At 42.4% G+C, this 15,431-nt stretch overlaps 1 protein-coding gene across 1 annotated transcript; it reads left to right on the forward strand.

The window, feature by feature from the left end:
* The first annotated feature begins 6,372 nt into the window (after positions 1 to 6,372).
* Positions 6,373 to 15,345, forward strand: LOC124009392 (V-type proton ATPase 21 kDa proteolipid subunit). Its single transcript, XM_046321185.1, has 8 exons — positions 6,373 to 6,647; positions 7,430 to 7,478; positions 7,669 to 7,752; positions 8,350 to 8,427; positions 11,942 to 12,011; positions 12,545 to 12,596; positions 12,870 to 13,060; positions 13,232 to 15,345. Exons 1-8 carry the CDS (start codon positions 6,581 to 6,583, stop codon positions 13,256 to 13,258), a joined length of 618 nt encoding a protein of 205 aa, XP_046177141.1. The 5' UTR covers positions 6,373 to 6,580; the 3' UTR covers positions 13,259 to 15,345.
* The last annotated feature ends 86 nt before the right edge of the window (positions 15,346 to 15,431 follow it).

Below are 15,431 nucleotides of genomic sequence, written 5' to 3' on the forward strand. Positions count from 1 at the left end.
ACCGAGCGCCTCCTGGCGCACTCGAGGAGGAATCCTGGCGGCAACGGAGGAAATCATCAATAAGTGAACGGTCCAGCACGTCCCGAGACGGAACCCAACTCCTCTCCTCAGGACCGTAACCCTCCCAATCCACTAAGTATTGGTGACCCCGTCCCGAGAACGCATGTCCATGATCTTACGTACCTTGTAAATAGGTGCGCTCTCGACAAGGACGGGAGGGGGAGGGAAGACGAACGGGGTGCGAAGAAAGGGCTTGACACAGGAGACATGGAAGACAGGATGGACGCGACGAAGATGTCGCGGAAGAAGCAGTCGCACAGCGACAGGATTGACGACCTGGGAGACACGGAACGGACCAATGAACCGCGGAGTCAACTTACGAGAAGCTGTCGTAAGAGGAAGGTTGCGAGTGGAAAGCCACACTCTCTGGCCGCAACAATACCTTGGACTCTTAATCCTGCGTTTATTGGCGGCTCTCACAGTCTGTGCCCTGTAACGGCAAAGTGCAGACCTCACCCTCCTCCAGGTGCGCTCACAACGTTGGACAAACGCTTGAGCGGAGGGAACGCTGGACTCGGCAAGCTGGGATGAGAACAGAGGAGGCTGGTAACCCAGACTACTCTGAAACGGAGATAACCCGGTAGCAGACGAAGGAAGCGAGTTGTGAGCGTATTCTGCCCAGGGAGCTGTTCTGCCCAAGACGCAGGGTTTCTGAAAGAAAGGCTGCGTAGTATGCGACCAATCGTCTGATTGGCCCTCTCTGCTTGACCGTTAGACTGGGGATGAAACCCGGAAGAGAGACTGACGGACGCACCAATCAAACGACAGAACTCCCTCCAAAACTGTGACATGAATTGCGGGCCTCTGTCTGAAACGGCGTCTAACGGGAGGCCATGAATTCTGAACACATTCTCGATGATGATTTGTGCCGTCTCCTTAGCGGAAGGAAGTTTAGCGAGGGAATGAAATGTGCCGCCTTAGAGAACCTATCGACAACCGTAAGAATCACAGTCTTCCCCGCAGACAAAGGCAGACCGGTAATGAAGTCTAGGGCGATGTGAGACCATGGTCGAGAAGGAATGGGGAGCGGTCTGAGACGACCGGCAGGAGGAGAGTTACCCGACTTAGTCTGCGCGCAGTCCGAACAAGCAGCCACGAAACGGCGCGTGTCACGCTCCTGAGTCGGCCACCAAAAGCGCTGGCGAATAGACGCAAGAGTGCCTCGAACACCGGGATGACCAGCTAACTTGGCAGAGTGAGCCCACTGAAGAACAGCCAGACGAGTGGAAACAGGGACGAAAAGGAGGTTACTAGGACAAGCGCGCGGCGACGCAGTGTGCGTGAGTGCTTGCTTAACCTGTCTTTCAATTCCCCAGACTGTCAACCCGACAACACGCCCATAAGGAAGAATCCCCTCGGGATCAGTAGAAGCCACAGAAGAACTAAACAGACGGGATAAGGCATCAGGCTTGGTGTTTTTGCTACCCGGACGGTAAGAAATCACAAACTCGAAACGAGCGAAAAACAACGCCCAACGAGCTTGACGGGCATTAAGTCGTTTGGCAGAACGGATGTACTCAAGGTTCTTATGGTCTGTCCAAACGACAAAAGGAACGGTCGCCCCCTCCAACCACTGTCGCCATTCGCCTAGGGCTAAGCGGATGGCGAGCAGTTCACGGTTACCCACATCATAGTTGCGCTCAGATGGCGACAGGCGATGAGAAAAATAAGCGCAAGGATGAACCTTATCGTCAGACTGGAAGCGCTGGGATAGAATGGCTCCCACGCCTACCTCTGAAGCGTCAACCTCGACAATGAATTGTCTAGTGACGTCAGGAGTAACGAGGATAGGAGCGGACGTAAAACGTTCTTTTAGAAGATCAAAAGCTCCCTGGGCGGAACCGGACCACTTAAAACACGTCTTGACAGAAGTAAGAGCTGTGAGAGGGGCAGCAACTTGACCGAAATTACGAATGAAACGCCGATAGAAATTAGCGAAACCTAAAAAGCGCTGCAACTCGACACGTGACCTTGGAACGGGCCAATCACTGACAGCTTGGACCTTAGCGGAATCCATCTGAATGCCTTCAGCGGAAATAACGGAACCGAGAAAAGTAACAGAGGAGACATGAAAAGAGCACTTCTCAGCCTTTACGTAGAGACAATTCTCTAAAAGGCGCTGTAGAACACGTCGAACGTGCTGAACATGAATCTCGAGTGACGGTGAAAAAATCAGGATATCGTCAAGATAGACAAAAACAAAGATGTTCAGCATGTCTCTCAGAACATCATTAACTAATGCCTGAAAAACAGCTGGCGCATTGGCGAGACCAAACGGCAGAACCCGGTACTCAAAATGCCCTAACGGAGTGTTAAACGCCGTTTTCCACTCGTCCCCCTCTCTGATGCGCACGAGATGGTAAGCGTTACGAAGGTCCAACTTAGTAAAGCACCTGGCTCCCTGCAGAATCTCGAAGGCTGATGACATAAGGGGAAGCGGATAACGATTCTTAACCGTTATGTCATTCAGCCCTCGATAATCCACGCAGGGGCGCAGAGTACCGTCCTTCTTCTTAACAAAAAGAACCCCGCCCCGGCCGGAGAGGAAGAAGGCACTATGGTACCGGCGTCAAGAGACACAGATAAATAATCCTCGAGAGCCTTACGTTCGGGAGCCGACAGAGAGTATAGTCTACCCCGAGGAGGAGTGGACCCCGGAAGGAGATCAATACTACAATCATACGACCGGTGAGGAGGAAGGGAGTTGGCTCGGGACCGACTGAAGACCGTGCGCAGATCATGATATTCCTCCGGCACTCCTGTCAAATCGCCAGGTTCCTCCTGAGAAGTGGGGACAGAAGAAATGGGAGGGATGGCAGACATTAAACACTTCACATGACAAGAAACGTTCCAGGATAGTATAGAATTACTAGACCAATTAATAGAAGGATTATGACATACTAGCCAGGGATGACCCAAAACAACAGGTGTAAAAGGTGAACGAAAAATCAAAAAAGAAATAGTCTCACTGTGGTTACCAGATACTGTGAGAGTTAAAGGTAGTGTCTCAAATCTGATACTGGGAAGATGACTACCATCTAAGGCAAACATGGGCGTAGGCTTGTCTAACTGTCTGAAAGGAATGTCATGTTTCCGAGCCCATGCTTCGTCCATGAAACAACCCTCAGCCCCAGAGTCAATCAAGGCACTGCATGTAGCACCCGAACCGGTCCAGCGTAGATGGACCGACATAGTAGTACAGGATCTAGATGAAGAGACCTGAGTAGTAGCGCTCACCAGTAGCCCTCCGCTTACTGATGAGCTCTGGCCTTTACTGGACATGAATTGACAAAATGTCCATCAAATCCGCAATAGAGGCACAGGCGGTTGGTGATCCTCCGTTCCCTCTCCTTGGTCGAGATGCGAATACCTCCCAGCTGCATGGGCTCAGTCTCTGAGCCAGAGGAGGGAGATGGTTGCGATGCGGAGCAGGGAAACACCGTTGACGCGAGCTCTCTTCCACGAGCTTGGTGACGAAGATCTACCCGTCGTTCTATGCGGATGGCGAGAGCAATCAAAGAGTCCACACTGGAAGGAACCTCCCGAGAGAGAATCTCATCTTTGACCACTGCGTGGAGTCCCTCCAGAAAACGAGCGAGCAGCGCCGGCTCGTTCCAGTCACTAGAGGCAGCAAGAGTGCGAAACTCTATAGAGTAATCCGTTATGGATCGAACACCTTGGCATAGGGAAGCCAGGGCCCTAGAAGCCTCCCTACCAAAAACTGAACGGTCAAAAACCCGAATCATCTCCTCTTTAAAGCTCTGGTAATTGTTAGAACAATCAGCCCTTGCCTCCCAGATAGCTGTGCCCCACTCTCGAGCCCGGCCAGTAAGGAGTGAAATGACGTAAGCAACCCGAGCTCTCTCGCTAGAGTATGTGTTGGGTTGGAGAGAGAACACAATATCACACTGGGTGAGAAAGGAGCGGCACTCCGTGGGCTGCCCGGAGTAGCAAGGTGGGTTATTAACCCTAGGTTCCGGAGGCTCGGCAGGCCAGGAAGTAACAGGTGGCACGAGACGAAGACTCTGGAACTGTCCAGAGAGGTCGGAAACCTGAGCGGCCAGGTTCTCCACGGCATGGCGAGCAGCAGACAATTCCTGCTCGTGTCTGCCGAGCATGGCTCCTTGGATCTCGACGGCAGTGTTACGAGCATCTGTAGTCGCTGGGTCCATTCCTTGGTCGGATCCTTCTGTTATGCAGGTGAATGAGGACCCAAAAGCGACTTGGCGAAAACAGAGTCTTTAATCCAGTAAAGTTACTTTACAAACAAAAGGCATAATACTACTCGTAATGACGAGAACAGACTGGAGACTTGATCAAGAACTGCAGGTTGCCTCGGGAAGGCACTTGAACGTAGCAGACTCAGACACCTGCTCACCACGCAGCATCTGAGGGAAACACGACACGACAGGGCAATACATAGACACAGCACGGTGAACAATAGACAAGGATCCGACAGGACAGGAACGGAAAACAAGGGAAGAAATAGGGACTCTAATCAGGGGAAAAGACAGGTGTGGGAAGACTAAATGATGATTAGGGGAATAGGAACAGCTGGGAGCAGGAACGGAACGATAGAGAGAGGAGAGAGAGGGAGGGGGAGAGAGAGGGATAGAAAAAGGGAACGAACCTAATAAGACCAGCAGGGGGAAACGAACAGAAGGGAAAGCATAATGACAAGACAATCTAAGACAAAACATGACACTTATTTGTTGTTTTTGCTGTTTTTTAAAGTAAAAAATAATACAAACTAAATCTAAGCAGCCAAGTACTTTGTTATTTATTTCCATCTCTCATGCCATATTCCCATTGCTATAGTTATAGTTATGACATCATGTAATGAATGTAGTGCTCAGTAGAAAGTATATTTACTGGAGAATTGTAGCTCGCCATCAAGTGGTTCTATGGAAATCAAGTCCAGTCTGCTGTAGAACTCGACGTTGTGCAATACACACTCTCGTTGTACTGAACGGGACTACTGGACTTCGTTTTTCTTTGTTTATAAATGATTTGGCAAAATGAATGAAACAGTTAAATATTGGAGTAAGATATGATGATGAAATGCTAAGTATCCTTTTATATCCTGATGATATTATTTTGATGGCAGAAACTGAACAAGACCTGCAGAGAATGTTTTTATGTGCAGTCAATTGGTGTAAAAGATGGAGACCCATGATCAACCAGACAAAAACACAGATAATGCATTTTAGAAAACCAGGTGCTAAGAGAAGTGTTTTTCAGTTTTGTTTTGGTGAGACATTCTTGAGTTTACAAGCATTTATAAATATTTGGGTATTTTTATTGTTCCTTAGTTCCATAGTTCCTTTCTATACGGAGCATCTGCCCTGGCCGACTCAGCAAGTAGAGCTCTTGGGGGAGTTATAGGAAAAACAAAAACACTCAAAGTTTATTTTTATTTTTATGGAATCTATCCATAGAGACAGCCTGGACAACTGAAATGTCTGACCTTTTTCAACAGTCTGACATCTGTACAAAAAAAAACAAATTAAGGGAGACATAAATATGATTAAAAAACAACTGATGCAACACAACAACAACAAATGGAGGAGATTAATCATAAACCCAAATTGAGAACCTTTTGTTTGATTAAGGGTGAATTTGTGTGTGAGCTGTATATTATGTATAACCTAGCTAAAAGCAAGAGATCACTATGTGCACAGGTAAGATCAGGGATATTGTCTCTGCGTATTGAAACAGGTAAGATCAGGGATATTGTCTCTGGGTATTGAAACAGGTAAGATCAGGGATATTGCGTCTGCGTATTGAAACAGGTCGGTATTGTGGTGAAATGGAAGAGGAAAGACTATGTAACCTTTAAAAGAGAGTGAGAGTGAAACTCAGTTTTTCTCTACGATATACGCTTGCTCTTATTCCAGAAAGCACACCAGATATATACTGGCATTATGTGGCTGAGTGATGAGGAGAAATGTATGTGTTTTTTGTCCATTGTGTATTTCTGTTTGCAGAATATTTAGATAAATCCTGGAATAAAAGAAAAAGGGCTACCTACAATTAAATTGTAAAAATATTGTTTTCACTCTTTATACAATGCAGAGAACACCGGAAGAAGAATTAGCATTTAATTACCATAGTGAATTATTGTAATGTTTGTTTATGTGTCAATTAATCCCATAAGGGATGGGTTGCCAATTGGCGATTTGACACGAAAATAACATTTCATTAATCAATTTGACAAAATCGGTATCTCCTTCGAGACATGACCAGCGGAGGCTGCTTTGAAGTTCCCGCGGCTGTGGAAAACAGGAAGTAGAATGACGTTTGTTATCACAGTCACATGCTCAAGTCAAGCTCGATCAGCTGACTGCATTCCTTCCCTTTTTGATGGTTCGACTTTTCTTCTCCAATTGAACGATTTCGGGGGGTGATTAACATTATTTATATTATTCAGACGGTTTGGCGTCAATTGTAAAACACCAACCTGAAGGTAGTGTTGTGAGATTGCCCGTAAAATATCGCGGTTTGGGTGATTGAGTGGATCATGAACGGACACGCCATTCTCTACACCGGGGTCACTTTGGCCTTCTGGAGTACTATTCTCATCGTTGGTAAGAAAACGTTGTATATTTGCTAGCTAATGTAATGGGTTTAGTTAGCTAATGATGATCGCAAAAATATACTTGATTTTAAAAAACAAACTCGTTAGTATTTATTGATTGTGAATGTCTGCTTGACAGATACTGTGTTGACTTGTTAACTAACGTGACGTTATCCGGCTGCGCTGCTAGTTAGTAGTAATTAAGTTGTCTCTGCAGTGATGTGATGGCTTGTTCACATATGTCATATTGTTTCAGCATCCCTAGTTATTTAGCTTTCTAGCTTCTTTGCATTGTATGTTATTTACGCTTGTGGGACTGCCGTCCAAAAACTTGTTTTAGTCATTTGTTTGTAATAATTTGACAAAATGCTTACAGGAAGTAACGTAGCTAACTAACTAGGTAACGTTAACTAGCAAGCGATTAACTAACTAATGTTCGACTCCATAATATAAGGCCCTGCACTAACAGCATAACTTTACTACAGCATAAGCATTACTACAGAAAACGTATATACCACAACATAGCTAAATAAATCAAGCTAGCTTAGTTTCTACAGTCAGAAAAATAGGAACCTAAGCACTTCTCGTGTGAGGGTGAGCTATCACGCTTCTGACATATCATAATTTCTCGGGCACAATTTGGTTCTGTAACTAAGTGGCTTGACATTGAATGTCCTGTACAGAACTGTTCTGTACTGCAACACACATACATCTACATGCAGTGTACACACACATGCATAAACTCATGAAAACGTTTCCACTTTTTTTTCCTGCGTTGGTGATATTTTTCAGGTATCTGCTACACAATCTTCGACCTTGGATTCCGCTTTGATGTAGCATGGTTAGTATGACAGTCTCTTGTCTTAGTTAGAATAGTAGGATATATCATAGGCATAGAATTTTAGCCTATATTCTTGAGTCTGGTGCTGATTACTAATAGAATTCTAGTCAGGTGGTATTTCAGAAGTGTTGACCTAGACTAAAGCTTAGAATATTTGATTTCCATGGTAAAATTATACTCTCTCACTCAGGTTCTTGACAGAAACGTCGCCCTTTATGTGGGCAAACCTTGGGATTGGCTTGGCCATCTCGCTCTCTGTTGTCGGAGCAGCTTGGTGAGTATTCTTAATTTCCCCCTTTTGAGTGTTTCATCAGACGAGATTGTCCAATATGAATAAGGGAAGTTCTGAAATTAGATTTGAAAATTCAAATAGCAACTAATGTCTTGTCCCCATCCTCTTCCCTATTTCAGCAGGCTAAAATACTACTCTTGGATGGCAGGATTATTATTTTAGTGTATCACTGTTTTTATGTTCTGCTTTATGTAGGGTTCGTCAGATTTTTATGATTTAAATCGAATATCTTGATTTGACATTGACGATATATTGTGACGTGCTAGACTATACTCTACTTGAACTTTACAAATCATAACTGCAGTTTTATTAGTTAGGCGGTATCAATATGTTAAATGATGTCTACATTTAATTAACTTAGCCTTAGTTTTTCACCAAACTAAGATTATTAAGTGAGAATGCGACAATAATATTGAAAATAAATGGAAATTACAGTCTGGAATTATCTAGTCATTAACGGCGCAACACGATTATATTGGATATTGCAATATTTGGAGTAACATTGTAGAAGATGTCCCCCAGGTATCATCCAAACCTGGTTTTATGTTCATAATGAATTTTGTTTTCCTTGTTTTACAGGGGCATTTACATCACAGGTTCCAGCATCATAGGAGGTGGTGTAAAAGCACCACGGATTAAAACAAAGAATTTGGTCAGGTAAGATATTTAAAGTGAAAATGTGTCATTATGGGCCCGTTTCTCAGACCCAGATTAAGTTTACCCCTGGACTAAAATCACCATTTAAAAATGCTTTTTAGTCCAAATCTAGGCTTAATTTTTGTCTATATTTGCGTACTGTGTATATATACATTCAAAAGTTTGGGGACACCTATTCATTCCAGGGTTTTTCTTTTTTTACTATCTTCTACATTGTAATAGTGAAGACATCAAAACTATGAAATTACACATATGGTCCCCGAGTGGCGCAGTGGTTTAGGGCACTACATCTCAGTGCTAGAGGTGCCTGATTCGATCCCGGGCTGTATCATAACCGGCTGTGATTGGGTGTCCCATAGGGCGGCATACAATTGGCCCAGCGTCATCCAGGTTTGGGGAGGATTTGGCCGGTGTAGGCAGTCATTGTAAAATAAGAATTTGTTAACTGACTTGCCTAGTTAAATAAATGTTAAAATAAAAATATGGAATTATGTAGTAACCACAAGTGATAATCAAAATATTTGAGGTTCTTCAAAGTAGCCACCCTTTGCCTTGATGACCGCTTTGCACACTTCGCATTCTCTCAACCAGCATCATGAGGTAGTCATTTCAATTAACAGGTGTGTCATGTTAAAAGTTAATTTGTGGAATTTCTTTCCTTAATGCGTTTGAGCCTGTTAATTATCCATATTATGGCAAGAACAGCTCAAACAAGCATAGAGAAACGACAGTCCATCATTACTTTAAGACAAGAAGGTCAGTCAATCCGGAACATTTCAAGGACTTTGAAGTGCCGCCGCAAAAAACATCAAGCGCTATGATGAAACTGGCTCTCATGAGCACTGCCACAGGAAAGGAAGACCCAGAGTTACCTCTGCTACAGAGAATAGGTTAGTTACCAGCTTCAAATTGCAGCCCATATAAAAGCTTCAGAGTTCAAGTAACAGACATCTCAACCTCGACTAACCGGTGCCCACACACATTGACTCTGTACCTGTACCCTCTTTATATAGCCTCGCTATTGTTATTTTACTGCTGCTCTTTAATTATTTGTAACTTTTTTCCTTATTCTTTGGGGGAGTATTTAAAAATAAAAATAAAATATTTTTTTTAAACTGCATTGTTGGTTAAGGGCTTGTAAGTAAGCATTTCACTGTATGGTCTGCCTGTTGTATTTGGTGAATGTGACATAAGATCTGCCTCAGAGGAGACTGTGAATCAGGCCTTCATGGTCAAATTGCTGCAAGGAAACTATTAAAGTACTCTAGTAAGAAGAGTAGACTTGCTTGGGCCAAGAAACATGAGCAATGGACATGAGACTCGTTGAAATCTGTCCTTTGGTCTGATGTGTCCAAATTTGAGAGTATTTATTCCAACCGCTGTGTCTTTGAGACACAGAGTAGGTGTACGGATGATCTCTGCATGTGTGGTTCACACTGTGAAGCATGAAGGTGTGGGGGTGCCTTGCTGGTCACACTCAATGATTTATTTTGAATTCAAGGCACACAACCTGTATGGCTACCACAGAATTCTGCAGCGATACACCATCCCGTCTGGTTTATGCTTTTTTGCGGGACAATGACTCAACACACCTCCAGGCTGTGTAAGGGCTATTTGACTAAGGAGAGTGATGGAGTACTGCATCAAATGAGCTGGCCTCCACAGTGGGATGAGTTGGACCGCAGATTGAAGGAAAAGCAGCCAACAAGGGCTCAGCATGTGTGGGAACTCCTTCAAGACTGTTGGATAAGCATTCCAGGTGATCCTGGTTAAGAGAATGCCAAGAGTGTGCAAATCTGTTATGAAGGCAACGGGTGGCTACTTTGAAGAATCTCAATCTAAAATATATTTTGATTTACTTTCATTAATTTTTTTACTACATGATTCCATATGTGTTAATTCAGTTTTGATGTCTTCACTATTCTACATTTGTATATGTATGTTGAAGTTGGAATCTGCTTTGATGTGAAAACGAGTCATTAAAACTATTTTTCAACCACTCTACAAATTTCTTGTTAACAAACTATAGTTTTCGCAAGTCTGTTAGGACATCTACTTTGTGCATGACACAAGTAATTTTTCCAACAATTGTTTACACACATATTATTTCACTTATAATTCACTGTATCATAATTCCAGTGAGTCAGAAGGCTTACCTTCAAACTCAGTGCCTCTTTGCTTGACATCATGGGAAAACCAAAAGAAATCAGCCAAGACCTCAAAGAAAATTGTAGACCTCTACAAGTCTGGTTCATCCTTGGGAGCAATTTCCAAATGACTGAAGGTACCACGTTCATCTGTACATACAATAGTACGCATGTATAAACACCATGGGACTACGCAGCCGTCATACCGCTCAGGAGGGAGATGCGTTCTGTCTCCTAGAGATGAAAGTACTTTGGTGCGAGAAGTGCAAGTCAATCCCAGAACAACAGCAAAGGACATTGTGAAGATGCTGGAGGAAAAAGGTAGAAAGGTATCTATATCCACAGTAAAACGAGTCCAGTATCGACATAACCTGAAAGGCCAGAAAGCAAGGAAGAAGCCACTGCTCCCAAACCGCCATAATCAAGCCAGACTACGGTTTGCAACTGCACATGGGGTCAAAGATAATACTTTTTGGTGAAATGTCCTCTGCTCTGATGAAACAAATGGAGAACTGTTTGGCCATAATGACCATTGTTATGTTTGGATGTAAAATGGGGAGGCTTGCAAGCCGAAGAACACCATCCCAACCGTGAAGCACGGGAGTGGCAGCATCATGTTATCGGGGTGCTTTGCTGCAGGAGGGACTGGTGCACTTCACAAAATAGATTGCATCATGAGAAGGAAAATTGTGGATATATTGAAGCAACATCTCAAGATATCAGTCAGGAAGTTCAAGCTTGGTCGCAAATGGGTCTTCCAAATGGACAATGACCCCAAGCATACTTCCATAGTTGTCAAAATGGCCTAAGGACAACAAAAGTGAAGGTATTGGAGTGGCCATCACAAGCCCTGACCTCAATCCTATAGAAAATGTGTGGGCAGAACTGAAAAAGCTTGTGCGAGCAAGGAGGTCTACATCCCGGACTCGGTTATACATACCAGCTCTGTCAGGAGAAATGGGCCAAAATTCACCCAACTTATTATGGGAAGCTGGTGGATGGCTACCTGAAATGTTTGACCCAAGTTGAACAATTTAAAGGCAATGCTACCAAATACTAATTGAGTGTATGTAAACTTCTGACCCACTGGGAATGTGATGAAATAAATAAAAGCTGAAATAAATCATTCTCTATACTATTATTCTGACATTTCACATTATTAAAATAAAGTGGTGATCCTATCTGACTTAAGACGGTGAATTTTTACTCAGATTAAATGTCAGGAATTGTGAAACTGAGTTTACATGTATTTGGCTAAGGTGTATGTAAACTTCCGACTTCAACTGTATGTATGTTTTGTATTGATAAGATCAGTCTTTCCCATTAATGTTTTGTGTTATGCTATTGTTGTCTCGTCCTGTCCACAGCATTATCTTCTGTGAGGCCGTAGCTATATATGGGATCATCATGGCAATCGTGATAAGTAACATGGCTGAGGTAAGCATGAGAGGTGGCTTATGATATGATAATCATTTGTGTCCTTTAACAGTGGTGGGAAGAAGTACCCAATTAACATACTTGAGTAAAAGTAAATATTCCTTAATCGAAAATGACTCAAGTGATAGTCACCCAGTTAAATACTGCTTGAGTAAATGTCTTTAAGGTATTTAGTTTAAAATATACTTAAATATCAAAAGTAAATGTAATTGCAAAAATATTTTTACTTATACCATCTGGTTCTCTTACTTTTGATAAATGTCTTGTTTTTAAAGTTTACAGATAGCCAGGGGCACACTCCAACACTCGGACATAATTTATAAATGAAGCATTTGTGTTTAGTGAGTCCGTCAGATCAGAGGCAGTAGGGATGACCAGGGTTGTTCTCTGGAGTGTGAATTGGACCACTTTCTGTCGTGCTCAGCATTCAAAATGTGAAGTACTTTTGGGTGTCAGATGTGACACTGTAGTAGACGGCTCCAATTTTATTAGACGTCATTCTATTTCGTTACACACCATCTTTCCCTTTATAGAGTTTTAGCGGCACTACACCAGAGACCATTGGGGCAAGGAACTACCAAGCAGGTAAGAAGATAATTGCTGACATTGGGTGTTAATTAGCCTGTTTTGCATGACCATGAGTGACAAGGAGTTGGCATGATGGCACTAACAGACTGGCACTCAGGCTAGTTGTTGATTGGAAGCCGAACGCGTTCTTAATTTCCATTGATATAGAGGCAGGCTCAACATTAGATGTAAAGTAGGCACATTTTGCCATTGGCTTCAATAGCTCAAATGGTAAAATACAATTTCAGGCTATAAAGTAAAGACTGTGCTTATTGTGTTCTTTCCTGACAGGCTACTCCATGTTTGGTGCTGGTCTTACTGTGGGCTTCTCCAACCTCTTCTGTGGCATCTGTGTTGGCATCGTTGGGAGTGGAGCTGCCCTGGCTGATGCCCAGAACGGCAGCCTCTTCGTCAAAATCCTTATTGTGGAAATCTTTGGCAGTGCAATTGGGCTATTTGGAGTGATTGTAGCCATCTTGCAGGTAACTGACATTCTTTTTCCACAGTTTTCATCAAATCAAATGTATTTATATAGCCATCCTTTGATTGGTTGAATAGCATAATCTTTCTGTAGCTGATTGCATGAACTGAATATAGGTTTGCTTCTTCTTGTTTTTCTTATTACATAATCAAATATATGTATTTTCTTGTAGACGTCGAAAGTAAAAATGGGTGACTAGAAGATGTATCCGCAAGACATAAGATCACGATGACAAGATCAATGGAAGACGAAGCTAGAGAAGCAGATGGATTGTGTAAATACATAGTAAATTATTGAAATGTCTTTTTTTTGTCTGTGATTGTTTTTAACCATTTGCTGAAGAGTGACATATTTGCACCATTTTGTCTTAAAGGAATGCAACCGAAAGGTTAGATTAAACTGCAGGTGTTTAAGACAAAATCCTATCCCTTTTGAATAAAATTCATGTTCGTATTATCGCAGTTGTAGGAAAAAAGTAATTAATCTCTAGCAAACTTCTTGGCATTCCCCACATACTTTTACTGTTGTATCAAATGTATTAGTCAGTAGTAGTAGTAAGGACATTTTTATTATTGGGTTTCTTTAAAGCCATATTTTGGCAATGATGCCCTGTCTACTTCCCCAGAGTCAGAAACTCATGGATGCCCTTTTCTGGAATCTGTGTTCAGGTAGAAGGAATTTAGAGTTTCATGAGCCATCGCAAATCTGTAAAGAGCTGTTCTGTTCATTACATGGAATTGTGATAAATGCCTGTAAAAAATTGGTTTGAAGTATTGAAATGTTTGTATGCAAAAGTCATGGTATAACAAAGCAAATTATTTATGAATAATGTAATCCATAATGTTTTTCACTAGTTTCAGTTACTATATATTTGTCAATGACTTGTGTAATTAACCAGTACTATAGTAACACTAAATGATTCAAAATGTGTTGATACAAAGGTGATCTAAAGAGATATTACTCTGAAATGGTAATTGTTGGATTTTTTAAAACATTAGTCAGCTGTCATTTAAGTTGTGTGGATGTATGCATACCTTTTTGGTTGGCACTCTTCGGTTCTGATTGGTTAAAAATGAGAATAGTACATTTGTTTGTGTATATAAAGGGTCTGTTTTGTGAACTGAGGGTGTTTACCATTCTATGTACCTTAGCTTGGGTTGTAAGATTTGTTTTGTTGTTGATGCAAGTGGTCTTCGTCCACAGTGAATGAGCTGTGGCTGAATATACATGTATATGATTTTAAGTGACCATCTATTTTTTTTTGTTCTTTCCTTCTCAGATAGTTAACAGGGGGTTTACAGACCTATCTGTGGAGAGTCAGAAAGGTTGCGGTTTTCTTCAAGACCATTTGCCCTTGTACATTCTGCTTTCCTCTATTTTTGTGTAACTTTGAGCTTGAATACGCCGAGCTCCTTGTCTTGTAAATGGACTGACATGTATTATTTTGGAGAGATGGTACTCGAGCAGAACATCGATAAGAACTTCAGACCGGTTGGCCTTTTTCTTAGTCGTGCTTTAGTTTAATTTTTTTTAATTGAATGAATTAGCTGCAACATCCATGTCCACCAGTGCTACTGATTTTAAGACTTAGATTGAGCCCTTAAATGTTAAACACAGTCCTTGTGTCGATTGTCATAAACTGGCATCATTTTAATATTCATAACATCCAATTTGCTGTGACTGTGTTCGTCCCAAATTTCGCCCTATTCCCTACACAGTGCTCTAAGTTTGACTAGAGCACTATTTCTTATATATAGTGCACTACTGTTAACCAGGACCGGTCAACAGTAGTGCACTATATATAGGACTTAGGGTGCCATTTGAGATGCACATCTAGAGGGCTCCCACTGACTCCACATCCTCTCCTTACCAACTGTTTTATTTAAATGATTCAGCGGTGTTCATTCCTTGCTTTTGAACATTCCTTAATGACCTTTGGTGTAATACAGGGGTGACCATCCTGGTCCTGGAGAGCCTCGGTACTGAAGCGTTTTACTTCAATGGATAACATTTGGACTGTAAGTCCCAACTGTTGTTGGTTTCAAAGTATGCTGCTTGAGAGAGGGCCGTGAATGCTCATGGCTTACTTTGAGAGACTAGGTCCGAGGTTGGCCACCTGTACTGTAGTGGTGTGTCATGTAAATGAAGATCTCTAGACCATGCCTCTGGCTTTAGTGACTGTGTTTAATATGTTGTGGTGAATCCATTGTTTTGTCATGTGTAAAAGTGGGTCCTCTTGACTTAATTGTCCTTGAAAGAATAAAATAGACCAAACTGACCGTTCAATCAAATGTATTTTATGAAGCTTTTTGTGTCAGCTGTTGTCAAAAAGGCACCAACTGCTCATAGTGTGGAACTGAGAGAAATGGCTC

Source organism: Oncorhynchus gorbuscha, linkage group LG22 (genome assembly GCF_021184085.1).
Source record: "Oncorhynchus gorbuscha isolate QuinsamMale2020 ecotype Even-year linkage group LG22, OgorEven_v1.0, whole genome shotgun sequence".
NCBI classification, from domain to species: domain Eukaryota; kingdom Metazoa; phylum Chordata; class Actinopteri; order Salmoniformes; family Salmonidae; genus Oncorhynchus; species Oncorhynchus gorbuscha.

Coding starts and splice junctions, on each gene's coding strand:
- LOC124009392 (XM_046321185.1), top strand. CDS start 6,581: ATGAACGGACACGCCATTCTCTACACCGGGGTCACTTTGGCCTTCTGG. Junction 6,648..7,429: donor GAGTACTATTCTCATCGTTG/GTAAGAAAACGT, acceptor GATATTTTTCAG/GTATCTGCTACACAATCTTC. Junction 7,753..8,349: donor TCTGTTGTCGGAGCAGCTTG/GTGAGTATTCTT, acceptor CTTGTTTTACAG/GGGCATTTACATCACAGGTT.